The sequence below is a fragment of the Oryzias latipes genome, chromosome 5 (assembly GCF_002234675.1).
Source record: "Oryzias latipes chromosome 5, ASM223467v1".
Classification (NCBI taxonomy): Eukaryota; Metazoa; Chordata; class Actinopteri; order Beloniformes; family Adrianichthyidae; genus Oryzias; species Oryzias latipes.
Genome location: NC_019863.2, coordinates 13,486,776 through 13,513,711, shown reverse-complemented (window position 1 = coordinate 13,513,711; position 26,936 = coordinate 13,486,776). Strand labels below are relative to the sequence as shown.

At 42.0% G+C, this 26,936-nt stretch overlaps 2 protein-coding genes across 7 annotated transcripts in view; one reads left to right on the top strand and one right to left on the bottom strand.

Annotated features, from left to right (window-relative positions):
* LOC101165388 (solute carrier family 12 member 5) overlaps positions 1-16,783 on the top strand; it is a 148,137-nt gene extending 131,354 nt beyond the window's left edge. For both annotated transcript variants that reach the window (XM_023954949.1, XM_023954950.1), the window contains exons 7-26: positions 400-647; positions 910-1,121; positions 2,293-2,460; positions 2,562-2,660; positions 3,285-3,342; positions 3,455-3,629; positions 3,741-3,859; positions 4,064-4,162; positions 4,236-4,355; positions 4,889-4,993; positions 5,290-5,458; positions 6,484-6,679; positions 7,624-7,793; positions 8,072-8,203; positions 8,852-8,959; positions 9,363-9,488; positions 9,895-10,088; positions 10,245-10,259; positions 10,409-10,542; positions 11,862-16,783. In XM_023954949.1, coding sequence (XP_023810717.1) covers positions 400-647; positions 910-1,121; positions 2,293-2,460; positions 2,562-2,660; positions 3,285-3,342; positions 3,455-3,629; positions 3,741-3,859; positions 4,064-4,162; positions 4,236-4,355; positions 4,889-4,993; positions 5,290-5,458; positions 6,484-6,679; positions 7,624-7,793; positions 8,072-8,203; positions 8,852-8,959; positions 9,363-9,488; positions 9,895-10,088; positions 10,245-10,259; positions 10,409-10,542; positions 11,862-11,953 — 2,739 coding nt within the window. In that variant the 3' untranslated portion in view covers positions 11,954-16,783. The remainder of the gene's footprint in view (positions 1-399; positions 648-909; positions 1,122-2,292; positions 2,461-2,561; positions 2,661-3,284; positions 3,343-3,454; positions 3,630-3,740; positions 3,860-4,063; positions 4,163-4,235; positions 4,356-4,888; positions 4,994-5,289; positions 5,459-6,483; positions 6,680-7,623; positions 7,794-8,071; positions 8,204-8,851; positions 8,960-9,362; positions 9,489-9,894; positions 10,089-10,244; positions 10,260-10,408; positions 10,543-11,861) is intronic.
* ncoa5 (nuclear receptor coactivator 5) lies at positions 16,774-26,909 on the bottom strand. 5 transcript variants are annotated; one of them, XM_023954952.1, is made up of 10 exons: positions 25,523-26,909; positions 25,219-25,326; positions 22,700-22,763; positions 20,539-20,745; positions 20,339-20,457; positions 20,121-20,253; positions 19,755-19,957; positions 19,466-19,670; positions 17,780-17,871; positions 16,774-17,695 (listed from the first exon to the last, which is right to left on the bottom strand). In XM_023954952.1, exons 1-10 carry the CDS (start codon positions 25,689-25,691, stop codon positions 17,133-17,135), a joined length of 1,863 nt encoding a protein of 620 aa, XP_023810720.1. In that variant the 5' UTR covers positions 25,692-26,909; the 3' UTR covers positions 16,774-17,132. The 5 variants fall into 5 exon arrangements, with proteins under 5 accessions (XP_023810720.1, XP_023810723.1, XP_023810722.1 ...); XM_023954955.1 differs by having other exon boundaries at positions 19,755-19,954; XM_023954954.1 differs by having other exon boundaries at positions 20,336-20,454.
* Positions 26,910-26,936: the final 27 nt, after the last annotated feature.

The window sequence follows — 26,936 nt, the reverse complement described above, 5'->3', positions numbered from 1 at the left end:
GAATTATGGGGATCTTTTTTTTTTGAAATTCTGGTATCTTTAGATTAAGATATAGCGGAAAATCACAAATATTTCAATCCCAAGTCATGTAGGGCTTAATTAGTTAAACTGAAATGAAATCAAACATGTGTGCTGCTGGAAGCTCCACACGAGCACTTTCCCTTTGAGCATTCATTTCCTTTCGTTTTTTCAGATCAAAAGGTTCCAGTTTCGGCAGGAATCTATAACAAAATAAACAGATGTGTGTCTTTAAATCTGTCACTTTACAACCCTGAAAAACAGCACAGGCACTAAAATGACTTTGAACAACACATTTAGATTTCACAGTTAAAATGACAAGTGCCTGTGTCATGGAGGAATAAATGTTCATTAGGACTATGTTGTAACTCTTTGCCACAGATCTACATAGTGCCCAAAGCAGCCATCTTTCCCCTGGAGGGCCTGGAGGGGGCTGAAGCAGAGGCCGCCCTGCTGAACAACATGCGTGTGTATGGGACCATCCTGTTGACCTCCATGGCCACTGTTGTCTTTGTCGGGGTGAAATATGTCAACAAGCTGGCCCTGGTTTTTCTGGCCTGTGTCATTCTCTCCATCTTGGCCGTTTACGCCGGAGTCATCAAGACGGGCATCGAACCTCCATTTTTCCCGTAAGTCGAAGTGAAACACACCAATAAAGCATGAGAAGAAATGTAGTTTAAGTTTAACATAAAGATTTAATATAGTTTAGACAAAAAGTCAAAATAAGCTTTTAAGCAAGATGTTGAGATTTGTTTATCCTGACACAGTTTCACCTCCTTATTATTTTTGACCCCCCCCCCCCCCCCCCCCCCCAAAAAAAAAAAAAAAAGCTGTAAAAACATTTGATGTGATGGAGTTGGGCCTTAATGGACTTTCTTGTATGTCCTGTAGTGTGTGTCTCTTGGGAAATCGCACTTTGGTGTCAAAGTCCTTTGATGTTTGCGCCAAGACGCTTGAGACGGCCAACGGGACGGTCACCACCCAGATGTGGCGCATTTTTTGTGACTCCCCTCTTCTGAATGCAACCTGCGACCCGTACTTTGCCGCCAACAATGTGACTCAGATCCAGGGTATTCCCGGGATCACCAGTGGAATCCTGACAGGTCTGTACTGTTTTGACAGGTCATGTTTGACACAGAAATTTCAGCAATGTCTTATTTGAAAAAAAGTATTTAGCCAGTAGGTAGCTCAAGCTAAAGCGTTTGCCATTGGTGTCCCTGAAAAAGGAAGGACAAGCAGAACTTTTCTTTTTTACTGTAATGAGAGTACAGCTGGACAAATGTTAATACAAAGACTGCTGTTTTATGTCATTCTGACCATGTACCAGCCACATACAGATTATATTCTCACTTTCAAGAATACAACATATTTTATTAAATTTGTTTATTATATGCTGGTTTCTTATCTTGTTTAAGTGTTTTAAAATCTTTCTTGGAAATGTAAAAAGGCCTTTAGTTTTTCAAAGACTGAAACTCTAATGGCCTAATGACCTTGTTTTACTTTGGTGTTACCCTCTGTTGAGGTTTTATTTTTTTTAAATTTATAACATTTGACCCACTTTTTAAAAAATAATGTCCTTTCAAAATTCCACTCCAGGAAGTGTTCCTGTTTTACCAATTTATTCATCGTTATTTACTACGAATCACAGTTGAGAATTTTTGATGTTGCAAACATCATTTTAAGAAAGTATCCTATTTTTTGATATATGAAGATATTATGCATCATTTTATATTGTTTATTTTGTTCTTTTTTGTGTTTGTTTGATCCCAATGATTATATATAAAGTGGCCCCTCACTGTACCGCTGTTAATCCCTCACTGTTACAAAGATTTTTTTTCAGTACAATTTTGCATGTTTTTTGTTTTTTTTTAAACCACACAATATATTCTGTGTCCTGATTGTCTGATAATCTTGTCAATCAATCTCTTCTGGGCCGCGTCTCCTGCACAGAATGTGTTTAAAATACCATATCTGTAAAAATCTTCCATCGCAGTGAGATTTTTTTTTTCCATTCTACAAAAGTTTGAACTTTGAGAATTTAATCAAGAGAAAAAAGTGTAAAAACGTTCCTGTCTGTGTAGAAAGTGTGTAGTGAGGAGTTCTACAGCCTTAGAACATCTATTTCTACTTTGCAGATTTCACCTATTGTGGTTTAGGTTTAGAACCGAAGCGCTGCAATAAACCAGGAAACACTGACTGTTATGATTATGATTACGATGCTTCGGATTCTTCTTTCGTTTTATTTTACCTTCAAACTTTTCATTGTCATTCCAGAGAACCTGTTTGGTACCTATTATGAGAAGGGAGACCTGATTGCCAGGACTAACATGGAGTCAGTTGAAGATCCGGACGACCCTCTGACCAATTCTAACCGCTACGTGTTGGCTGACATCACCAGCTTCTTCACGCTACTGGTCGGGATCTACTTCCCATCAGTGACAGGTGGCTCTTTTCATAGATGATTTTAGTTATAGTTTATATACGGTAATTGACCTTGATTCAGTTTGTCACTATGTTTTTCCCTTCTTTTTGTTTTCCTTTAGGAATCATGGCGGGCTCCAACCGCTCTGGGGATCTGCGTGATGCTCAAAAGTCAATTCCCGTTGGAACCATAGCAGCCATCACCACCACCTCCGCAGTCTGTATCCTCTCGCTAATGACCCTGCAAAGAACCATTCACTTCTCCCAAAACTTTAAGTATTCTGACTTATTAACTGCATGTATTAAGTCGTTTGATGACATTTCCTGTGACTGACAGCAAAAAAATACTTTCACTGGCCTGCTGGGAGATTATTAAGTAAAGGTCAGTACCTTAAGATTGGAAAAGCCAAACTGCAATGATGCTAGTCTAGAGGATCAAGCACGTGCAGTGCTTCTGCTCATTGAAAAAAAAAGTATTTTTATTTTATTTATTAAAGCATGGAACAATCAAATTTATACAAAAGCTGCTGCTAAATTTGATTTATAACAAAAAGAATTCAGAGGCAGAGGCACCTCGGATATTTTCCTGGGAATCTCTAAATAATCAGCTTGTGGTCCACACTGATTTTATTAGGCCTTTCATAATTACATCATGCAGCTGTCTGTGCAGGCATAAGTTAATATAGCAGAATAGCTTACAGTGTCATTGAAGTCTGCAATATTCTAATACAAAATGACTCCTGTGTTTTCCAAAAAATGAAGTTAACTTGTTTATGTGCGAGCAATTGTTAGAAACGCCAGCAGTATGTGCAATTACTTTAATTTCCTCATCCACGACCGCCCAGACATGTCCAGTGTGATTCTGTTTGGCGCCTGCATCGAGGGGGTCGTCCTCCGGGACAAGTAAGTCAGCTCTTCTTTACCTGACATAGATCTGAAAACTAATTCTTATTAGTGCCATTACTCAACTTAAAAATGTATATGAAGTCTAAGTGTGCTTGTTGTTCTTCTTCAGGTTTGGAGAGGGTGTCCACGGGAACTTGGTGATAGGCACTTTAGCCTGGCCGTCGCCGTGGGTGATTGTGATTGGATCTTTCTTCTCCACCTGTGGGGCGGGCCTCCAGAGCCTGACGGGAGCTCCTCGACTCCTGCAGGCCATCGCCAAAGATGGCCTCGTGCCAGCTCTCCGAGTACAGCCCAGCCGAGTTTTCTTTATCTGAAACAGGCAAAAATCAAAATACAGCCTGCAAAAGCAATAAATGACAAATCTGATGATGGCTTTTACTGTATCAATCATGCAGATCTTTGGACATGGAAAGGCCAACGGTGAACCAACATGGTCTCTGCTGCTCACAGCCTGTATTTGTGAGAGCGGCATCCTCATTGCCTCCCTGGATTCAGTGGCTCCAATCCTCTCCATGTAAGAAGGAAAACTGGAACTTGTATCTGTTTTATCCACAAACAACAGAAGGATGGCATTTGTTGTTTTCATAGATGGAAATGTAGTTTTTCCAGGCTCTTGAGTTTATTTCATGTTGGTGATTTATGTGTTTAAGGTGACTCAAAACAGTTTTGTTTGAATCTTTAGGATGCCTAAAATGTTGTAAATGTGTGTGTCCTGCAGGTTCTTCCTGATGTGCTACATGTTTGTGAACCTGGCATGTGCCCTTCAGACGCTGCTGAGGACTCCAAACTGGAGACCTCGCTTCAAGTTCTACCACTGGTGAGATGAGCATCTGCAGAGTACAGCAGCAGCTGCATTTGAAATGCGACTAAGTTTGTTTTCTGCTCTGCAGGGCTCTGTCCTTTCTGGGGATGAGCTTGTGCCTCACTTTGATGTTTCTCTGCTCTTGGTACTATGCCATTGTCGCAATGGTGATTGCAGGCTCCATCTACAAGTACATTGAGTTTGCAGGGTGAGTGCACGGCAGCTTTAAGAGGAATAGATTTGATGGTTTGTGTGTGTTTTCATTTTTTTGTCGGCACTCTGGAGTTTTTCTGCTCCAGAATTTAACCCCTTGACACCAATTATTTTTCCAAAAAAGTGAATTTATTTTTGCTTTCATGTATTTGCTAAATTAAAGTCGTTTTAGAGCCAAAGGGGTTTGATGCATATTTGCATCAATAGGTGTCAAGGAGTTAAAGCAAATCTGGTATTTTCTGGTTTAAATTCCAATCACAGGAACTTTTGTGAAATCTCACGGTTGCTCTGGTGTTCTCATGCTGCAACGCTACAATACACACATGTAGGTGTTTCCATTTTTTTGTACTGAGTCACTTTACCAGTCATCTTTAAACACTTTGCGCGCTGTCAGATTGTCGTCTTAAAGTGGATTCATTTCAGTGGGTTGACTGTATCACTGTCACTTTTTTAATTCAGCCAGGCTGCAGAACTGTTGCTGTTTTGACTAACAAACACTGATTGGCACTGATTGTGTGTGTGTCACAGTGCTGAGAAAGAATGGGGCGACGGCATCCGAGGTCTGTCTCTGAGCGCTGCACGCTACGCTCTCATGCGGCTGGAGGAAGGTCCCCCACACACCAAGAACTGGAGGTACGGCGCGAAAACACACTGGCACTTCTCAGCTGTTTTATTCTGATTGCGATGTCTGTGCATGTGGAGCTGCCACAGTTGTCTAATAACGTGAAGGAACTGAGGGTGCATATTAACAAATGAACGTTTTTCCTGTTTTTTCTCTGTCTTGCTTCTCCAGCAAGTCCTGTGAAATGGCTAAACCTGCCATTTTCCCATCTTTTCTTCGACTCTTCACCTTTATCACTTTTATGACTTCTTTTCTGTCTGGCGCTGCTTCACTTCCTCTTCTGCTCTCTGCTTTGCCCGCCCCGTAGGCCACAGCTGCTGGTGCTGGTCAGCACAGATGCAGAGCAAAACGTGGAGCAGCCTCGTCTGCTGTCTCTCACCAACCAGCTGAAGGCAGGCAAAGGTCTGACCATCGTTGGGACGGCTCTCGAGGGCACCTATTTGGAGAACTACGAACAAGCCCAGCGTGCAGAGCAGGTGGGGAACTTTCACCGTCTTTTCTGACATCTTGCAAAGCCGTGACGTGAAAGTTCCACTCCGATCATCCGTGTTCCCACCCAGTGGTCTGTTAATTATGAGAATGCAGTTTTTTGTCAAAATTAAAAAAAAACAGTGTTTTTTTCCAGGACATAGTTTCTGTAAAGAGGCGGTAGTTCTTTAGAAATTTTCCTCTGAGTCGTGAGGAGGACTGTTGGCCCACCCCCACATCCCGACATCCATTCGTTTACATGCTCTCCTGCTAGTTTACAGCCCCTCACAACCTAACATTAGCAATGTAACAAAAATGGTGAGAATACTGGAGCTTTCCAGTCGTACAGTTTCAGCAGATATCGGCTCAGACGAGGAAAACGAAGACATACATGGATGTGGTCGTCTACAAGCAGATGCATCAGAATGGAGTGGAGCAGGGAGCTTGTGGCTCGCTGCAGTGGCTCCTATGTGACACCTACAAGCTTTTTCCAACATATTTTTGCACCTGCTCCTGATTCACAATGATTTGATTTAAAAAAAATATTCAGAAATGCAATTTTAAGTTAAATTTTCTTTACATATGTCCTCCATCATGAGAACATTTCAACAAGAAGATGTTAAAAACAGCTAAAACACGATTGTTATTAGTGTGGGTATTTAAAATTCATCACATGTTTATTTTGGACAGAAAGAAACACAAACAGAAATCTCCGAATGCTGCATGACTGAGGCTAAACTTGCATTTTTGCTCACAGAAAGATATATTTTGGGGGGAGAAAAAAACTCTTAACTTTTTTAATCAAATCTTTTTCAGGAGCCAGCTAGGTGGTGTTACCACTAACTTTTGGTTACCTGCTGCTTTTTTCATGTTTAATTCTCAACATTTCTGCTGCTTAGTAGAGCTTTAAAGGCCCACGCAAACTTGGTATTCATTCACAATTCTTGCAAATCCAGTATTACATTGATAATAGTGGATCTTAATAGTCTTCTTTTCTCTTCAGTAGCATTTACTTTGTCTGTTACCCCTCTAGTCTCTGCGTAAACTGATGGAGACCGAGAAGGTGAAGGGCTTCTGCCAGGTGACCGTATCCTCCAACCTCCGCGACGCCACGTCCCATCTGCTCCAGGCCAGCGGGCTGGGGGGCCTGAAACATAACGCCGTACTGGTTTCCTGGCCTCGCAACTGGAAGCAAGGAGATGATCACCAGAACTGGAGGAACTTAATTGGTGAGCAGACTGGAACATAAAATATATGTTGTGGGAAAAAAAACAGCCTGAAAGTTTCTTATGGTGATTTTTTTATTTTTTACAGCCTTTACCTTAATTTTTCTTTAGTAAAACAGGTTGTTGTTTTAATGTCCAGTGTGGTAAGAGAAATATTTCTCCCATTCTAAGGTTTTCAGTTGCTTGACATGTTATTCAAAAATCTTGTACTGTCATAAGAGAACAGCATTTTAGAAACAAGAGGTTTTCGAGCAAAAGCCTTCTCTGTGTGGCCCAAACACGAGGACACGCCTCTTCCTTGTAGAATTGGAGTGTTTCTGTCAAATACCTGTCAAATAACATCATCCATCCATCTATTACAAATGCTTTCCTGCAAAAGGGGGTTACGAAGAAGAGCTACGTGACTTCAAGTGACAACCTTAGAACCAAGCAACATGGGAAATACCATTTCTGGTGGATATTTAATGGCTTGTGATGCAAAGTTTTCTTAGAAAGAGGAAACATTCGAGAACACCAACACAGCGCTTGAAGACCGCATATCATCACACAGCAGGCGGCAAGATGCTAGGGCTTTAAAAGTCGTCACTGCTCTGCTGATTTCACATCTAAAATAAAAATCTGAATTTCCTCATTTGATGAGAAAACACAAAGCTGTCCAGCAGGAGCTTGATTGCTTTAGTTTTTGAATGAGCAGCAACCTTGTAAGGTTTAAATTCAGCCACCCTATGGATTCATTTAGACCATCCATTCCTATTCTGTAGAGAATATAATCCGAGGAATGAATCACTAGTGGGGAAAACCTCAAAAACAGCAGGACATCTGCATAAATGCACAACAGCTACACTTGTTTCTAATTGTCTGAATCCTCTGCTAACAGTCTGAAAGATTCAAATGCATGTTTTGGATGTTCCTCAGCTCACTCATCTGTGTGTCTCTTTGCCCTGCAGAGCTGGTCAGAGAAACCACCACGGCTCGCCTCGCTCTGCTTGTGCCGAAGAACATCTCAGCCTTCCCGTCCAACAGCGAGCGCTTCTCAGAGGGCCACATCGACGTGTGGTGGATCGTGCACGACGGAGGCATGTTGATGCTGCTGCCCTTCCTGCTCCGCCAGCACAAGGTAAGCGTGCAGCAAACACCACAGTGCAAAAAAACAAAAAGCTGAACAAAATGCTTTTGTCCTCCATACTTTTATGTTATTAAAATAAAATATTTAAGGTTCAAACTACATTTTTGATTGTGTATTCAAAGGGGCCTTGTACAGCATAACCTAAAATACAGATTTGCACACAGGTTACTAGTCATTGCTAACTTATATTTTAGTTGCTGGAATACTTTTTCCTGTCTCATTCACACTCTGAAATGAAAGAATACATCAACAGGGTTGTTTCTTTTCAGGTCTGGAGGAAGTGCAAGATGCGCATCTTCACTGTTGCTCAATTGGACGACAACAGCATCCAGATGAAGAAGGACCTGACCACATTCCTGTATCACCTCCGTATCGACGCCATGGTAGAAGTTGTGGAAATGGTGAGCATTGTCAAAGCCAGAGGAAGGATCGCGGAAATAGAACAGCACGCGGACCCCGTTTAAGTCCATCCGTGAGCACTTTAATGGCAGAACGTTCAGCTGTGGACATAGCCTCGGGCCTGGACATTTGCTTCAGTTAACACAGGGAGGAAAGCACCGCTGAGATGGCTGCACCGCTGATGCTTCTTAATGATGTGAGGGGACCACATCAGCATTTGCTGGGATCCAGCTGCAGGACACTTCACTCCCTGCTTAATTCCTGGCATTTTTTTTAAAGACCGGACTCTTTCAGGAACTTATTGAAGCCCACAATTAGGCTTTGATTTTCACTGTTACAAATGACTGCTCAGGCACGGAAAGGCCAGCAACTAGACCGGAACTTAATTAACTTTGCCGTGTTAATTCTTCACCAAATTACTTTCCTTGGATCCACAGCATTTGGATGTGTTTGAGAGTGAATTTGTGTGTAGAAGTTAGTTTGGTTCCTTCAAACCTCATTTTAAATGTGATTTTTTTTTTTGAATAAAGTAAGCAGCTGTGGTGCAGGAATCCATCTGTGCAAAGGCTGCTCAGATGGCTCTGCAGGATGAAGAGCTAAATGAAATGAAGGGAAACTAAAATGTAATCCTGGGTCTCTGTTTGTGTCAGCATGACAGTGACATCTCAGCCTATACTTACGAGAAGACCCTGGTGATGGAGCAGCGGTCCCAGATGCTCAAGCAGATCAACCTGACCAAGACCGAGCGAGAAAGAGAGGTGAAGTTTTGTTTGGGGGGGTAAAAAATAAATAAAAGTGAACTGCACACATGAGCCTGACCTGACATGACAGTGCCACTTGGCTTTGCATGCTTGATTTGACCTAACATGGCATACAAGCCCCTGCAGACAAAAGCACGACCGTTGTTAAAGCAGAGCAGTTGGACACCATATTTATCCTCTCGATCAAAAAGTTGAAGGCAGCCACAACAGAAAGACTTTGTATGAGGAACTTCATGCTTCTGACAGTCGAAGAACCTAAATTCAATCTCACTCCATTCCACCCATCTGGTTTGCCTAGTCAGCTACATGAATTCAGTTCAATTCATGTTATTTTATGGTTTCATGAATCCTTTTTTATTGTCTGTAATTCATTCTGTCTGTTACATCTGTGTCCTCACAGATCCAGAGCATCACAGATTCTTCCCGAGGCTCCATCCGCCGCAAGAACCCGGCCGCCGTGACCACCCAGCTGAGCGTGACAGAGGAGCCCGCTGCAACTAGTAAGGAGGAGAAGCCTGAAGAGGAGGTAAGATGAAGAGAGGAGCACGCCAAGATGCTGTTGGAACGATTGAAGTAGTGGAAATTGCTGACTCACAGGTTAACTATTCCATTCCCCTTCTTCCTGCTAAGATCGTGTTTGGAGCGAGAATGAACTTTTAGCAAATGTACATTTATTTTGTGGTCTTCTGAAGATTTAACACAGGGATATCTTTAAAAAGACTCTTTTCCTGATGATGTGCAAGCATAACCGCACTTCCCCCCCCCCCCCCCCCCCCCCTCAAACGCTGTGGTTTTCCGTGCATTCCCACATTTCCACCTAAACTGTGGCTCTCTCAACATTCCATATGATGCACATGAATCCGCATCCGTCCACTTCTCCCTTCGTCTTGTAGTCAAAGTCGGCCTCTTCCCCTGTGTCCCCCCCTGCTCAGGTCCAGCTCATCCACGACAACACCACTCCGGCCAGCCCTGCAACCCCGGCCACCCTGCTGACTCCTGGAGAGGGGGCCCAGAGCCCCGGGGAGCAGATCCAGATGACTTGGACTGAGAAGTGTGACGGCGAGCCGGCCAAGCCCCCCGGAGCCACTACTACAGAGAACATCAAAGACATCTTCAACATGAAGCCGTGAGTGATCCCCAGCCTCATGAATCCATAGCTCCTGTAAGGATGGACCTCCACTCTTAGCTTCAGCTCAGTGAAAGCATTTGAAGCTTATTTGTAGCTTTTTTAAACATGCTAACAGCTTGAAAATGACCTGTTTGTCTTTCTGCCATGCTGCAGTGAGTGGGAGAGCCTGTAAGTACTGAAGTCCTCATGTTCTTCACACCCAAATAGGAAGAACATAAATGTCGACATGATCCTATTAGAGAAGCATCTTCTGACATACTTTAGAAAAGATCTGATATTTGCTCCTACTGGATGACTTTGGTCTCTTTTTCCTTCAGGAACCAGTCTAACGTGCGGCGCATGCACACAGCCCTGCGGCTGAACGAGGTCATTCTGAAAAAGTCCTCTGAAGCCAGACTGGTCCTCCTCAACATGCCGGGGGCCCCCAAGAACCGGGCAGGCGACGAGAACTGTATCCTCAGAGAGAGCAGAAACAGATTTAGAGGAAGGAATTGGAAACATAATCACGAGTGAAGAGCCGACACTTCTTGTGTCAGATGCACTGCTATCCCAAAATGCTCTAAAGAAGGAAGCAACAGAAAACACCCTCACTTCCAAAATAGAGGAATAAGTTCAAAATGCAATAGAATATAAAAGAAACAGTTTTTACATCATGTATGATTATTTAATCGTTTAGCATCAGGATAAACTAGAGTCATATTTAAACTGACATTACACAAACATCTGAGGCCTTCTTTATGCTCAGACGTACGTGATCCATCAGGATGACATCAAGTCTCCAACCCTCGGGCCGTGGACCAGTACCGGTCCTTTGGAGAGTTGTTACCGGGCTGCAGAGGAAAAAAACACCACCTACATTTTTCCATTTGATCTATAATCTGATTCTAAAGGAAGTTTTTTGGGGGGAAAGATTTTGGAGACATTGGAGTCATTCAACAGCAGATGAAGGAAAAACTGTTTTGGGAGTAAAAATAGTAATTTAAAGGTAATGTCTGTAAAGGGCTGAGATGACTCAAAGGCTCAAAGACAGAGTCTGAGGGAAACTTGTGGAGTTAGGATTAGATTATAAAACCCGTGGAGTGATCCCAGCAGGCGAAGACGCTCTCTTGAGTCTGTCCAGTTACTCCAGCACCCAGAGGAATGAGCTCTACCTGATTCAAATGGATGAGGAGGCCTAAATATTAGAGCCTTCTCTCAATATTTTACACTCCTATAACACTTCTTATTGTCTGTCTGTCTTTATGGGAGTCTTGGCCTGAAACCAAAGATGATGTCAAATTGAAAACTAAAGGAAGAAGTTTTTGAATTGACAAAACAAGAGGACCTTTTTAACTTGTGATGAATGTCTCAGTGAGGATCTTTTTTAGGTAATGCAAGTGCCTGTGGGCTGCAGTTCTAATGCACACTCATCTTCTACATTCACTGAGTGAGTATGCACGGTACTCCAGTACACCTAAGGATCTTTATTTCTCATTGTTGACACTTCTACAGACACTATGCCCGTCACCACTGAGTTTTCTACCACTACAGAAACAAGTCGATTGCATAGTATCAATCCTGACATTTTAAAGTCACGACGACAGGAAGTTGTCTTAGAATATGCTACTTTAGCAACCAATAACACAAACTTGAAAGGAAATGTCCTCAAAATAAAATTCACTAAACTTAAAAAGCAGGTGGAGGTGATAGGGTGGTTGTGGGTGGGGCTTCTGAATGGCCATCCGCTCCGCTGTTTTCTTCTTGTGGTTTCCTTTAACGTTTCTCTCTCAGACATGGAGTTCCTGGAGGTTCTCACTGAGGGCCTGAACCGGGTCCTGCTGGTCCGCGGAGGCGGCCGCGAGGTCATCACCATCTACTCCTGAAGGAGAAGCCCCATCCCTCCTCCCCCACGCCGCCCCCCCTGCCCCGGCCTTCCCCCTCCCCTCCTCATTCCAGGGCCGGTTTTCTCTCCATCTTTGTGTTGTGTTCATTTCTGTAGAGATCTCTGTGGCAGCTGAGCTGCAGCCCCACTCAGCTCCTTCCAGACCAATCAAATGCTCCTTACATTTTTCTGTTTCCCCGCTAGCGTGCCATCCCTGGCGTTAAGCGTGTGAGGAGGAGACGCCGAGGTGTGAGCGTGCATGCATGTGTCTGTCTGTGTTCGCTTTAACCTCTGCAGCTTCTTCATCCTCTCTTTCCAAACCCGAGCGTGGAACGGGTTCTGCTCGGAACGAGGGGGAGGCGGCTGAGGGGAACTCAGCCTCTGACTGTCTGTTTTGTGTCCTGGGGGCGACGGGACACCTCGCACAGCTTGTCGTATCAGATGTGAATTTTCTATTCAAAGCAACGGACTCACGGTCAGGACCACCAGCAGGAGGAAGGAGGAGAGTACAGCTGTGAAGTAGGAACTGTGAAATCCACAACAACTGGAACGAGAAGGAGGTGTTATTCTAAGCTGCACATTTCTCTGCAACACTCACAGCTGTGTGTGTCTTTTTAGTCCACTTGTTGTGTTACTGCCATCACACTTTCACCTCACCCCTCAACTTAGTGGCTGTTTATTCTTGTGGCCACTGTCTGTGCCAAAAATAAAGAAAAGAAGAAAGAAAAAAAAGATCACGGCGAGCTTCGTTCGTTAGTTGAGTTCGACTAAACTGTGAAGAGTTTCCTGGCAGAAAGCTGGTGTGGGCAGCAAAGGTGGGGAGACGGTTCGCCGCCTCCTCCCGAACCCCCACCACAGGAGAGCATCACCACCTCCTCCTCCACTCCCATCAGATGATTGACTCTGTAAATAGTGTACAAGCTCCAGCGCGTCGTTTGGTACGAGTGTAGTATTTTTGTGACAAACTTTGGAGAGAGAAAAAAAAAGCTTGTAGTGTGGAGAAAAAGGTTTGTGCGTTTAAAGAGACAGCTCCAAAAAAGCTGTTTTATAAAAGAAAAAAGTATTAGTATTTATTTAAAGTATTTATTTATTGCAAATATTTATTGGGTGGCATCATCTCCTGTCACTATGGCAACCGTCCTTATAACCTTGACAAAGCGCTGCACCTGCACTGCTCGCCGCCGCGCGACAAGTGAAATGTTTGATGATTTCATCAAACCAAGAGGTAAAACGAAACATTAAATGTTATTTTTTCACGTCGAAAAACATAATATGTGTTAAATGACAGACATTCTACATATTAATGAAAGAGTCATTTTAAAATGTTACTGCTTTGCCAAATTTTAGATACGTTACATGTGCCATAAGAGTGTTTTCCAAAGAGGAAATGGTCTCAAAGAATTTAAAGAGAAGAGTTTGAATTTTAAAAAAAATACTAGAAATAGGGAAGGAGGGACGTCCAGCTGTAGCTCTCAAGAATGACCTCTATGCAGTAGGTTCTCCTGTCCTAAAGATTTGAGCCCCCCACCCCGCCACATCCCCATGAATCTCACATGAGCAGAACGACAAAACTTTGAAATCTCGGAAGGAATGTGCAATAGTTGAAATCTGGACCGGCATGATCATGTTATTTATTTTTTTAACACATGTATTTTGTATATGTAGATTTGGCAAGTCATGTGCAATCTCACTCTGACCAAGAGACAGCAGTCACTTTACCTTCATCAGTCGCATTCTTTTCTTGAAGAAGATATTTTTGGTCATTTGCACTCATAGAATAATAATAAATACATTTATATAAATATATATATTAAATATATGTGAAATATAGAGGAGCAAAACAAAGTTAGTTTTTAGAACTATGAAAAAAAGCGTATTTAATGTTTTTAGTGTTGCTTGAATGTCTGATCATATGTTGTGAATGCTGCTAGTATATATAAATATATACATATAGGTTTATTTGTACTGTAAATAGAGGTGAGTGGTTCAACATTCAAGTGAAAAAGGGTACAGATATACATATCAGAGGTGGTTACCAAACATTACCAGGCTGTACTGATCTCTGGACAGGGTTAGCTTTCTGTTAGAAACAAACAAACAAAAACAAGCAAAACAACAAAAAGCTAAATATCTTGATGCAATATTACACCTGAGGGCAACCCCCCAACCTACCCGGCCCCCCACGCTTTTATCTTCAATATTACAATCGTTATTACCACAACTGAAGAGAAGCAACTTTACCAAAGCAGAATTTTGATTTCTGCCGCACGTTTCATTTTTGACGCTGATGTTTTTTCAATTAGAAGCATTTCAGATGCGTTTCAAATAAAAAAAATAAAACTAATTAAGTATAAAATACTACCTTTGACACCGGAAGACTTAACAAGAAGCCACTCCTAGTTCTCAGAGGTTTTGGGGGGGTGTGGATCTTCTTTTCACTCAGTTGTCGCTGAAACAGTGGGGTTTTTGAAGAAGACCGTTATTTTTCTGGGATCGTCTGCATCATCTGAGCCTTTTAGATTTATCCATAAGACAAGATATATGAGGTTTATTGGAAAAAAGTTTATTGGAAATGGATTTATTTATTGAATTTAAATGTTTTATAATTGCTGTTTGCATGGTACTCTGTGGCAATATTTGTTTTTAGTGGTTTCTTATAGTGATGACTTCTATGTTCACGGTGCACCGCAGGAGCAAAAGGCCAGTGGGTCCCAACAAGTTACAAACATTTGGGAACTGCACTCAAATACATGGCCAGACCTCAAAAAACAAGCCTTTTATTTTCATTTTGATTTAGTTTTGGGTAAAAAGTGAGAAAAAAAAGTGTGACTTCACTATATCGTTACTTGTTATATTTCAATCTTGCTGAAGTAGTCTTATGTAACGTAACAGGAGATTTTGAGTTTGCAAATAGATGAGCCTTAGATGGGACATTTCACTTTTGTGTATATAGATATCACTTAAGTCAGAGACACTGTAACCTACTAGTGTTGTCTTTTGTTGTACACTGTTCTATCACTGTGGACGCAGTCTTTGTAAAACCATGTGCAATATTTTTCCCCTCAATGGGTTTCTTTAGTGGGTTGGGTTTTTTGTTGGGCGGAGTAACTGACATCATCATCTTAAACATGGCTGAGAGGATGCTCTGTGACGATCTGCAGCGGTGAAGCTCCACTCTGCACTGGTTCACAGCGCCCTCTGGTGGTGGAAGAATGTATTACTCAGAAATCCCTAAACGTCAGAGACCTGTTTTTTTTTTACATTTTCAATTTGTATTTCTTTTTGTCACGTTTATTTATAAGGGGAAAAAAATGAAACCTTTTTAGTGCTTGTCACTTTTTTCTGTGAGATGAGCCCTCCCAGAACAACCCCTACCCCTAAGATCATCCTACCCCCCGACTCCATGGTCTCCCCCCCATCCCAGCCACAATCCACCCCAGCTCTGTATTTTAAATGTGACTGCAGTATAATTCAGAAAAATGATCAAAGAATATAAAACTTGCGCTTCCAATCCTGGTACTGGCTCTGCTTGGACAAATATAAGATAGTCAACTTAAGAAAAACCAGCATGCCCCCCCACCCCACCCGATCCAATGATCCAGACCAGATCCCTTTGCCTGCACAACTGTAGCATGAGACAAACCAGTCGCTGGTCATTCTTCAAGTCTCCATCCTTAAATGGAATATAAAGGGCTCTGAAACACTTCTGTTACCGGGCTGAAGAGGCTTTTTTCTGTTAAGACATCAACTGAGAACAAAAAAACAGGACGCACCCCAGACACTGAGAGAAGGCGGTCTGCAGGAGACTACCAGTGCAGCAGTCAGGCCTGCAGCAGCTCCTACAATTCACACAGTACAGAAGCCGGAGCGGCTATCCCCCCAGTGCAAGCAGAGCCACATGCCAGTTCTGTTGTGTAACTCAGTGCATGCATGCAACTACCCTGATGAAGGTGTGCTGAAAATATATTGGGTGTTTGGTATTTTGTTTATACTGGTCAGAAACTTTGCTTTCTATTAGTATGTTTTCCTCTTTCCATAGGACTGGCCTGTAGAAGATAAAATGATGATACTTTTTTATGTTATGGTAGATCGGTCAACAAGGTCCTCTTGTGTTGATTATAAGCAGGTAAAATTACCAAAGTACACTTTTGTTTGATGACGAAATGTGTGACAGTAAACTAAAGGCAGAGGTGGATGTTACAGAAAAAAGGTTTTGACCAAATCCTGAAAGTTTGAAACCAGCTTTGATCCCATTCATAGCAGAAAGGAAGGTTAAGGAGGATTTCTTTGGGCAGAGGTCCCTCCAATTGCTTTGGGGGTGTCCATCCCCACAAACAGCTTTTGGACCTGTCTTAACCTACAGCCTCTCAGTAAGTCCGCCTTTAGTTCACTGGGACAGTTGGAAACACTTTGGACGCTTGTAGATGTGACCGACCAGCATCCAAACTGTTCATCCACGACGTCAGACCTCCCTCTTCTTTCAGCGTGGTAGAGCTGTAGTGTTTCTTTCGGTTCTGTGGGAGTGTGTGTGTTTACTTGTTGCACCCGGAACTGCTGGGAGCAGGGGGGTGGTTACGGGCGAGGGTGGGAGGGGCTATGTGTAAATAAATAGTGTGGAGGTGTTTCTTTTCTGTGTCAGTGTAAGTTCAATATTCTAAAATAAAAGAACCTGTATTATTCTCTCTTGTGATTCATAGTACATTTAAAAAAAATGAGGAAAATGTAGTTTTATCTTGCATAACAAATGCTTTTCTCTGGCTTCTGGCGACCCCCATTCCATTTTATAGATTTGTCAGCACAAAATGCAATAAACCAATACCATTTTATTACATCAAACGTGTGTGGAGTTTTTAATTACGGCCCATTTTCACAACAACTAAAGTACAAATAAAACAGGAGGAAACTATAAAAAGCGTCACTGGTTTGAATCTGAAACCAAACTTCATTTGCTCAAAGACTCACTTGTAAAAAGACTGAAAGTTTTCAGCCAAACAACTGAAAATACAATCAAGCAGTCTGAACCCATCGTTCAATTTAAACAACAATATTAATGGGAGGGAAAAAAAAAAAAACACGTTTAAAAAAAAGGGTTACTGATACAGAGCTGGGAAATCCCATCACTCACAGGTGTGGTGTCTATTTCTAGCACTGCGGGGGGCGCACTAACTCCTCCCAGCTCATCAGTAGGGTCGGGAATACATGGACATGGCTGGGACCTGCCCCATGCTCGGAGCTGCTCTCGAGGAGGTTTGCTGAGAGGCTCCAGAGCCCACCAGGTTGTTGAGAGACGGTCCACTCTGAATGAGGGTATCCAGAGCTTTCTGGACACTGGGGTTGTCAAAGTTGATGCCTGAAGTCGCCACAGGGGCCCTCTGAGCTCCGAGTGCTGCAGGCAGGCGGGCCGATGGGACGCTGTAGGCCTGTGATGCTGTGGTGGGGGCCCCGGGCATGGCAGGGCGGGAAGGAATTTGGGAGGAAGAGGGCCCCAGAGAGCTGTAGGAATGAGCTTGCGGGTTGGCAGAGGAAAGGCTCCCGGCGGCTGTCAGGGGCCCGGAGCCGCTGTTGAACAGACTGAGGATTTTGGCCTGCAGCTCCTGCTGATGACTGGGGTTAGCAGACGCGCTGGAGACGGCCGACAGACTGTGGTGGCTGGGCTGCTGGGAGGGAAGAGCGGAGGAAGCCGGGATTCCTGCAGAAGATGCCGGACCGTCGAGGTGAACTCCTGAAGGAGCACCGATGTGGCCTGCAGCAAAACCAGCAGCAGGAAACCGATTTAAAGCTTCACCAAACATGTTTTATTACCACATTTACTCCGGTCACAATCTACCTGCAAGAGGGTCTCCAACACTTCGTACGAGGCGAACCCTTTTGTCCTTTAGATACGCAATGAGAACGTCCAGTTCTTCAGGGGTTAAAAACCTGAAAAACCACAGCAGACGTCAACCACTCAACCTTTGAATGCAGTATTTGTGTTTCTACTGAAGTCATTAGAAACTTGTGGTTTCAAAGTGGCGCCATTAAAGGCAGGGTTAGGACGCCCTCGAGCTGGAGAGGCCCTTGAAAACTCTTGTTCTTTGAAATCATTTAAACGTGTAAATAACATCATTTAACTAGAGAGACACGGCACAGGGGGAGATTGATTGACAAGCTCAACAGCCAATCAGGATCCAGAACTAAAAGAATAGCATTCAAAGTTGCATTAACCCTTGTGCTATCCTATGACCCCCCCCTTACATTGACGTGTTCTCCCTACCATGACAAAGGTGGATAAAGGTGGGAAGATTTCATGTAATCCATGGACACCAGTGAAGATCACAAATCATTGAAGAAAAAAGGTTCAGATCACTGTCTAGTGGGTCTAGATGACCCAACTCCCAATGTTAAAGTGCCTAGGATGGCACAAGGGTTACAAGCGAAGTTGACTGCTTTCATGTTACTGCTTCAGAAATGTTTTCAATGGCCTATATACAGTATATCATGCTTTTTTTAAGCCTTTCAGAGTAAACTATGTACATATACATATGATAATATATTACCTTTGGCACACTAAAGAACAAATTTTAATGAAATATGAGTTATTTTTACTGTTCCTAGGATAGCACAAGGGTTACAAAAATATCTTGGACCCTGAAAGATGATTCACAATAGAACGAGGAAACACTATACAAGTATAAAAGCAGGAAGTGGACCTTAAAGTTAACAGGTTTAAAACTGGGACTAATGTTTATTCAATTTCATTTTTCCTTCCAAAAAGGTTCCACACCAACTATAATCATAATAATAATTGATTTAAGGCTAATTAACGCGCAAATGCTAACATGAGTATTAAAGTCATTTTCACTCTAGACTTCAATTAAATGAGAGCAAAGAGAAGATGAACGGAGAACCGCAGGAAGAAATGAAGCCGTCTGCAGACCCTGAAGGGGCTTTGACGTCTGTTCCACACCAGGTGTGCTGCGTTGAAGCAGGGCCTTCAGGTTTTTAAAGCACGGTTCCGGTGACGGCAGAAGTGGAGCAGTGCAGGAGAGGTGGAGGACTGAACTCAATTCAGAATCAAAATGTCAAAAAGTCATCTTGTCAGCTGTTCTCCACTCTACAACTTATTTTGGGTAGAATTTCTTGGACCAGAAGAACGTTTAATTTTGTGATTGGCGGAGTATAAACCAGCAGGAGCAGATGTTAATCGTGGGATCACTTCAATGAAGCGCGGGACGATTAATGACCAGTTGAGGAAATATTATTCAGTCAGTGTGTGTTCAGCTCCCTGATGGGCTTTCTATCAGCTGTAAAACCTCAAACCAAGACGGGTTATTATTTCCTATTAGAATCAACACTGGGTCAAAACGGAGCTTAATGAAGCTGACGGCCATTTTTCTGAGGGGCACACTAGTGTGGCTCAATCCATCCGGCTGCAGCGTCCTCTTCCAACCTCTTTCTGAGTTGCAGACAGCTGGAGTGACAGCTGACTACAGCTACGCTGATGAAGTGGTGTTTGTGAGAGTGAACATGATACCTGTTTTCAGACAGCAGTGTGATGGCTGTGAGCACAGACACAGGGTGGCTCTCCCTGTCAGGCTCTCTGAGCAGGACGTCATCTGCCATCTTGGCAGCTTTTCTGGCGATCTCCTCTCGCTCTTTTTCCCGGTTTTCAACCTTGTAGGTGTCATAATTGTGGGCCACCAGCATCATGGCATCCTGCATGGGCATATTTCGATGCTCTACGACAACAAGAGCACAGGAGTGTGAGCATGACAAAAGGTCTACTCCGCCCTTTTTGGATTTGACACGTCTCATTTTGTTACCTTGAGGGGTTCCAAACAGGATGTTGACAGTGCAGGAGCGGTGCACCTGGTGCTGCTGGGTAATGATGATGGCGAATGGAGTGCGGGCGCGGCCCACATCCTCTAGTGCTTGAGTGAGAGACACTTCTGTGTTCAGAAAGATCAGATCCACCACCATCCCCAAATCGCGGACCTTCCGCCCAACCGTCTCCGCATACTCCCTACAGTTGTTTTGGAAGCAAAGTAGAAGAGCGCGCACACACACACACACACACACACACACACACACACACACACACACACACACACACAGGAGCAGTATGAAATGAAACCGTTCCATGTTGAGATTGAACCTTTACCTCAGTACATCACGGACAGTGAACTTACTTCTGCGCCTTGTTGACCACAATCACTGAACAGTCAACGGGGCGATCCGTGTCGTAGCGCCGCTGAAGCTCTTCGTAGTACTGCCGGTACAGTTCATTACGCCGACGCTCTTCTGGACGAACACGATCGGTTACTGAATCAGGAGAGGAGGGTCAGCGGAGTCACAGATCATCATCTACTTTTACTAAAAAGACTAAAAGCTGTACTATACGCACCACCTGGATCACGGCGACCATTCCAAGGATCCGCGTAAGGATCCCTGTAGGCGTCGTCCTTTCTCCTGTAGTAGTCCTCCGCAGCACTGCTACTGCGGTAGTATCGGTCGTAGTCCTCCCTGCTGAAATTATGTTTTTAACTTCCATTAAGTTTCAAATCCATTCATAACTCAAAGCCAATGAGCTCAGTGGATGTCAGTCACCTGTAGGCCGGATCCCGTGGATCGGCCCTGAGGTCTTTGTCTCGGCTCTCAGAGCTGCGGTACCGGTAATCCGGGTCACGAGAGTGGCTACTTGGTCTTGGCTCTCTACCGGAGTCCCTGGCATCTCGACTGTCCCGGGGTTCGCGTCCGTCACGTCCGTACACAGGGGAGCGTGATCGAGGCCGAGGATCTTTGCTGTAGGGAGCCCTGAGGGGAATACGATGGATTAGTCCAAGAACAGTAGGAACAGTCTCGTCACGGTACTGCAATATGAAGAGCTTGTGCTTATTGGCAAGAACAAGACTCCATTCATGAAAAAGAAATGTAACAAATAAAGACATGGAAAGAAAAAATATTTGTCCCCATTTCAAACCATTTGCTTGCACTTAAATTTTTTATAGTTTAGGAAATTTTGGCTTTGTCCTTTGGAATAGCCAACCTTTGATCCACACATTCAGCCAGAGAGCAGACTTTGAAGTCTTGTCTGACACATTTTTCGAGAAAGTATTTTATCTAATTCAACCACTCAAAGGGAGCAGAATGCAGGTTTGACCTCAAAGCCAGGAAATAGAATTGCAAACTGTAAAATATGAAATAAGTAACCCCCTTCCCATCTTTCATTGAGGCATTGGAATATTTTACACCATTAAAATCTAGATGCAACCAAATCGGTGTAGGTTGGCATCCATTCTATGCCCATGAACTCAAATGCATCCGAAGCAGGTTTTTTACCGACGCGTGGTCATGTAAGCCTTTGCCGCAAGCGGGAGACGGAGTATGAAGGTCAAAGCTAGCAATCAAAAAGATTTCCGTGTTGACCGCTTGAGGTACGATGGAGTCGCGTTGGTGAAAGATCCATTCCCGTGGTTTGTATCACATGTACGCACTCGGGACGATTGTTTGGAGGGATTTCAGTTATGGACAGGTGCGCGCTGCGCAGAGAATGTTTTTTCGGTTGTTTTTAGTTGAAGAGGTCAAAGAAGAAAATAAGCTGTTTTCTTGTATAATGTAAATGTCTTTGTTATAGCTTCACTACATTAAACGTTTGGGTTTAGGGCAGCTGTTATCCCGGTGAATGTTGAATAAAGAAAACAGCATGGGAATTGATCCGGTCTTTGAAATGAAAGTACAACTCATCGCACCTCTAAGATCTTACGTGTCAAGACAAAGTAAAATATGTAAATGCAAATAAATAGAATTGAATAACACAGTAAATCACCTTTTGAGAAAAACCAAGACAAAATGCAGAAGCTGTGTTTAGAAAATCCAGTGAGCTTCCAGCCTCACACTAACATCTACACAGTAAGGTGAGTAGCTGCAGGACGCCGCCTCTAAAATCCTGAGGTGTCCAAACCAAACTAAGATTGAAAGACATCAACTATGAAGATGTCAGCTGGCTCCTTTCTGTGTTCTTTACATCACTTTAGAAACAAAGAATCAAGCCAATTAAGCTGATGATATAAAGCAGAATAGCAAATAAACGGTAGAGGTTAAAACCCCCTTAAGAAGAAACCAACAGGTGCAAACGCATCTGCAACCATGAAAACTGGAAACTAGTTCAAGTCCAGCAGGTTTCTACTGACCTCTACCTCTTTAGGTACAAAAATGTGATCAGACATTGAGAATAAATGAACAAGAGCAGATTTCTTTTTTTTTTTTAAAGGAGAAAAAAGTCTTAGCAAATTTAATGTTTGTTTGTTTGTTTCTACATAAAAAGCCTACAACCTCTTCACAAATGGTTCAAACAGCTTCTGGAATAAATAAAGTGACCTTGATGTTAGGACCTGGTCAAAGCAAACATGAACTTGAATGATCTGCACGTAAGAGCTTAGATTTGTACCTTCTTCAGACATTTCGCGAGATCGGCCGAGCAGGACAGAAACAGCCTGAAGAACATGTTTCTGACAGAGTCTCAGAATCTTGGAAACAGACACTTTAAACTGCACAGATTTTTCTTTCTTCTTTATTTCAGCACATCAGGAAATCCTACTTAGAAGTATTTCATCAAGCGCTTTATGAAATGTTCTTAGCTAATGACACATCCGCTCCTTTTTGCTCGTCTTGACTGGTGGAAAGAAGTGGTCAGGAAAAGGTCAAATACGCTTTTTACCGACACGTAGAGACGATGGTAGTTCTTCACACCCTTTTCGCGTTACTTTACCTTCGTGGTGGGCTCTGCTGGGATAGAGGTTTAGCTTGCCGTCGCTCCACTGCCATATTTACATCTGAAAATAAATCAATCCAAACGTTGAACATTACAGTGACAGGTAGATCAGCCAAAGCTGCTCACGCAAAATGAGTGGCCGCTCCACAACTTCACGATCCAAAAGAAATAAAGTGCCAGGCTCAAAGTGAGATCATCCAAACTGGGCGAGGAACAAAATGCAGCCGACTCAGCTGTCTGCCGGGTAAAGCGAGTTAGCAAGAAGAAGTGCCGTTTCTCTTTTCTCTTGAAATTTTGCAGGTAATTAGCAGCGCGATGGAGAAACGTTTAGAAAAATTGTGGAAAACAAAATGGAAAAATTGGAAATCACAGATGTACAGTCTTAAGACACGTCAAATCTTCCGAAAACAATTTTTGCAAATAAAATAGGACACCGTTACATTTTGAAGAGAGCAATACTACTTGTTTATTTGCAATGTAAACTTGTGTAGCAGCTTAAATAACAAATTGAAATCAAGTCAAAGATTCACATTTTCTTTCAAGCAGAATATTAGCTAAAGAACAACAGCTCCAAATATATGTTAAGTATTTGAGACAAAATACTGCCCCCCTCCCTTTTTTTTCCATTAAATAACCCAATAAGACCAAATGCAGCCCAAGTTTGCTACAACCCTCCAGAAAGCTGGATACTTTCTGGAAAACCTTTCATACTTGATAGAACTTTCCTCTGTGGTTTTTGAAAGGAAAACTTTGGTTAACCTTATAAGAAACTTTGATCAAATATGTAAACTATAGTGCACATTGACTATTGTAGAACCAGTTATGGTGTTCCAGAGAAACCAGGAACACTGGTGTAATGGTGTCAGCATAGAGCCGGGGGATACTATTGGGTCTCTAATGCAAGCCACTCTGTGAAACAATCATATTCACTGAAAAAAAAATTATACTTGCAAGTTCAATGTAATATGCAATGTTACATATTTGCTTGTGTCAGATATGCCAGGATTTTATAATATATTATATCCAACTTAATAATCAAACAGTTCCCTAAAAAAGCATAAGGAAATTACTTAAGTAAAGTCAGTTATTTAAAAAAAAAAAATTTGTAATCCAGGTTTTTATTTACTGTTCTGCAATCTGATCCGTCACGTCTGAATCCATTCCACTTTAACTGACATGAGACCACTCGTGGAATCTCTGCTGAAGGTCAATCTTTTGAATTTTGAATTTAAACCTTTGTTTTTCCTTGCAAACTACTCATTCTGTGCATCTGTGGCTGTGTGTTCTTTCACTGAAGGGACGTGGTTCTGACGTCTACAAGGAAGGTAAGCTTCAGGATTTGTTTCTGTACTTGGAGTTTTTTACCTTTTGTCAAACAGAAGCATCATTTCTGGATTTTGGTAATCAGTAGATGTAGTAAAAATATGAAAGTTCAGTAAAATAGAAGTAGGTGAGGTAAATAATCAAAGGTGGATGTCTAGAGGCATTTTCAAACAAAACTGTTTTCAGTTTTACACAAAAAGAGAATCGCAACCAACTTTTATTCGTTTTTTTCCCCCATTCGGTGCCTTGCTTCAAACCTCTACCTTACATTCCCAAATTTGATGCAAATCAAATGTAAATGTGTAAACCAATGTTGTAGTTCCTCAAATGACCACTGGAGGCTGGTGTCAGTAGGGAGGAAATGTCCATCGACTGCTGTCCTAAAAAGTTCAATTTTACAAAGGCTTCTGCCAAAATCTTTGATGTATATTTCCTATTCATAACATTAGAGGGAACCTTTTTAAGTCTTTTGTTTGGATCTTATTACAGCTCAAATTGACATTAAAAGGGAGTGGTTTTGATTGGCACATGGATGGACTCAAAGCTTTGTCCTGCCCGATGGGCAGTTTCTCACACAAGGTTGAGGTGGGCGGAGTCATTCAACGGGCGAATTTGAAGGTCAACGGCGCAATGATGTTCACTTAGTTAAAAGGCTTTTTGGTAAAGACTTGAAGCTACAGCCGAGCTTCATTTACTGTGTAAACAGTAAAAAGAGACAGTTGTGGGTCTAAAATCATCACAGCTGTAGAAGCAAAGGACAACTACATCTGTGTGATCTATTGGCCAAAAACATTTGGGTCACAAATATTTAGAATTCGATTTTTTACATTATCTGCTGGTACAAACAATGTATAGATATTATCATGCATCTCTTCTAATGTTGTAATAAACTTGCAATTCTCGGGAAGCCAAATTTTTCCTAATCTTCTTAAACATGTCTACAGGCATTGCATTCGGTCTTAGCGGGTTACTCTTATCACAAAGAACTAAATATGGAGAGGATTTCATAAAAACTGCATGTTTAACATCAAAAGCCATCCATCAAGAACAATTCACATGCAGCCAAAAAAAAGAAGTTTCAAATCAGTTTAATAAAAAATGCTTTCATTTTAAGTTGGTTTTGTGGTTCCCCCAGCAGGACAAATGAATCCTCCTGGGCTGTAAAAATGACACTTTCTACAGGTGAAGCTTACCTATTTTGTAACCTTTATATAGTCGGCCTTTTTGAGCCGCTCTTGCAGCTTCAGCTTCCTCAACACGCTCAAACTGAACAAATCCATACCCGCGAAACAAGGATACGCCTGGAAGAGGAATATTTTAGGTGGCAGAAACCATTCTGAAGAACATTTTGATGCCTGTTTCTAACATTTCTATATTCTATAACTTTGTATTGGTAGTTCCACACAATGTTGCAACTGCTGAAGCATGCAAGGTCATCCTCCCTGCGATATACGGTCAAGAGTTTAAATTGCCGACGTATTGTTTATGTGTACTAACCGATTATCTTGCCATATGGGCTGAACAGGTCTTCCAAATCCTTTTTTTCCATGTCAGAAGTTGGCAAATTCCCAACAAAAATCCTTCTTTCCAAATCTCGAGGATCGTTACTGCTGCAGGTGCGTGAAAATCGCCCCGGCGACGGGCTGCGGCTTCTTCTGTGAGACATGACTAGATCCCAACGTTAGCGATTTCTTTCTTCGTGTCCCTCAAATGCTTGAAAAGGGTTGAGTGGTTTGGAAATAAATGTCTTTAAAGCGTCCACGGTCCTGTAACATGTCAGTGAGTTAGGAGAGAATCAAATTCTTTTAAGGATAAGGAGTTTAGAGGAGGGAAACGTGCAAAAAATAAACAAAACAAATTCTGTTAAGATGCAAGTTCTTTGTGGGTTTTGTTTTTTAAGTTTGCACCACAAATATGGTGTGACTAAAGTGAGTTCAAGTTTTTTTTTAAACAATGTGTTCCAATTTATACAACAAAATGACAATATCATTTTAGTAAATTGCTCATTTTTTCACAAAACACTTCAAAAACTCTTTGGTGAAAGAAGAATTGTATCTTAGAAAAAAAAAGAAATTCACTAGATATATGAAGAAGATCAGGAAAAACAGATTCAGAACACATTTAGGATTTTATTTTTTATTTCCCTTTTGATGTTTTTAGTTGAACAGAAATGTATTTTATTTCAGATATAAAGTTTTATGAACCAAGCGACAGGTAAAGAAAAGTTACTGGAAGAAAAGGGAGAATATCAAAGTGGAAAATATAACTGAAAGCTTTCATGAAAAGGTTCGAATATAAAAAAAGAGAAGATTCATGTCTCTGCTTTGCGAATGCATCTTAAAAAAATCCTACAATATTGCATTAAAAAATGCAAACCTCTTAAACCCACACTTGAGCAAGCAAATAGCACAGGTAGGCAGTAAAATAAATATCATATGGATTTGAGAATATTGGAGTTACTTGTTGGTGCACACTATAGATTGCACACCTCGGAAATTTTATTTCTTTTGTTTATTCCCCATTTTCCAGTCCAGCAGCGAAGCAAATAGACTCCTTGTTTAAAATCGACAGATTTTGTAGAAACCCCTTTTGCATATTTAGAACTAAAGTTTATTTTGTTAATTAATCAGCTTTTTTTTGGCAGATAAGTTACACAATCTGTCCTTTAAGTTGGACAGAAAGAAAAAAAAAAGAACGATTACAGTGAATGGAATTTGTCCGCACCAACATGTGGAAATGTATAAATATCAAATCAGAAACAAGATTAAAACTCAGGATAAAGTTTAGTGTTAATTATTAAATACATGCCGCCATTCAAAATTGTTATGAAGAATACCAAACTTACAAATATATACCAAATATACAGTAAAAATAAATAAATAAATAAAACGTTGTTGTTGTTTTTTTAATG

Bases quoted from the DNA above. Each gene is read 5' to 3' on its own strand.
- ncoa5 (XM_023954951.1), bottom strand. From the start codon at position 25,691: ATGTCTCACAGAAGAAGCCGCAGCCCGTCGCCGGGGCGATTTTCACGC. The intron at 20,746-22,699 runs GTAAAGTAACGC...TATTCCCCTCAG, and splicing joins CAGCAGAGCCCACCACGAAG to GGCTCCCTACAGCAAAGATC. The intron at 20,254-20,335 runs GTGCGTATAGTA...CTCCTGATTCAG, and splicing joins TGGTCGCCGTGATCCAGGTG to TAACCGATCGTGTTCGTCCA.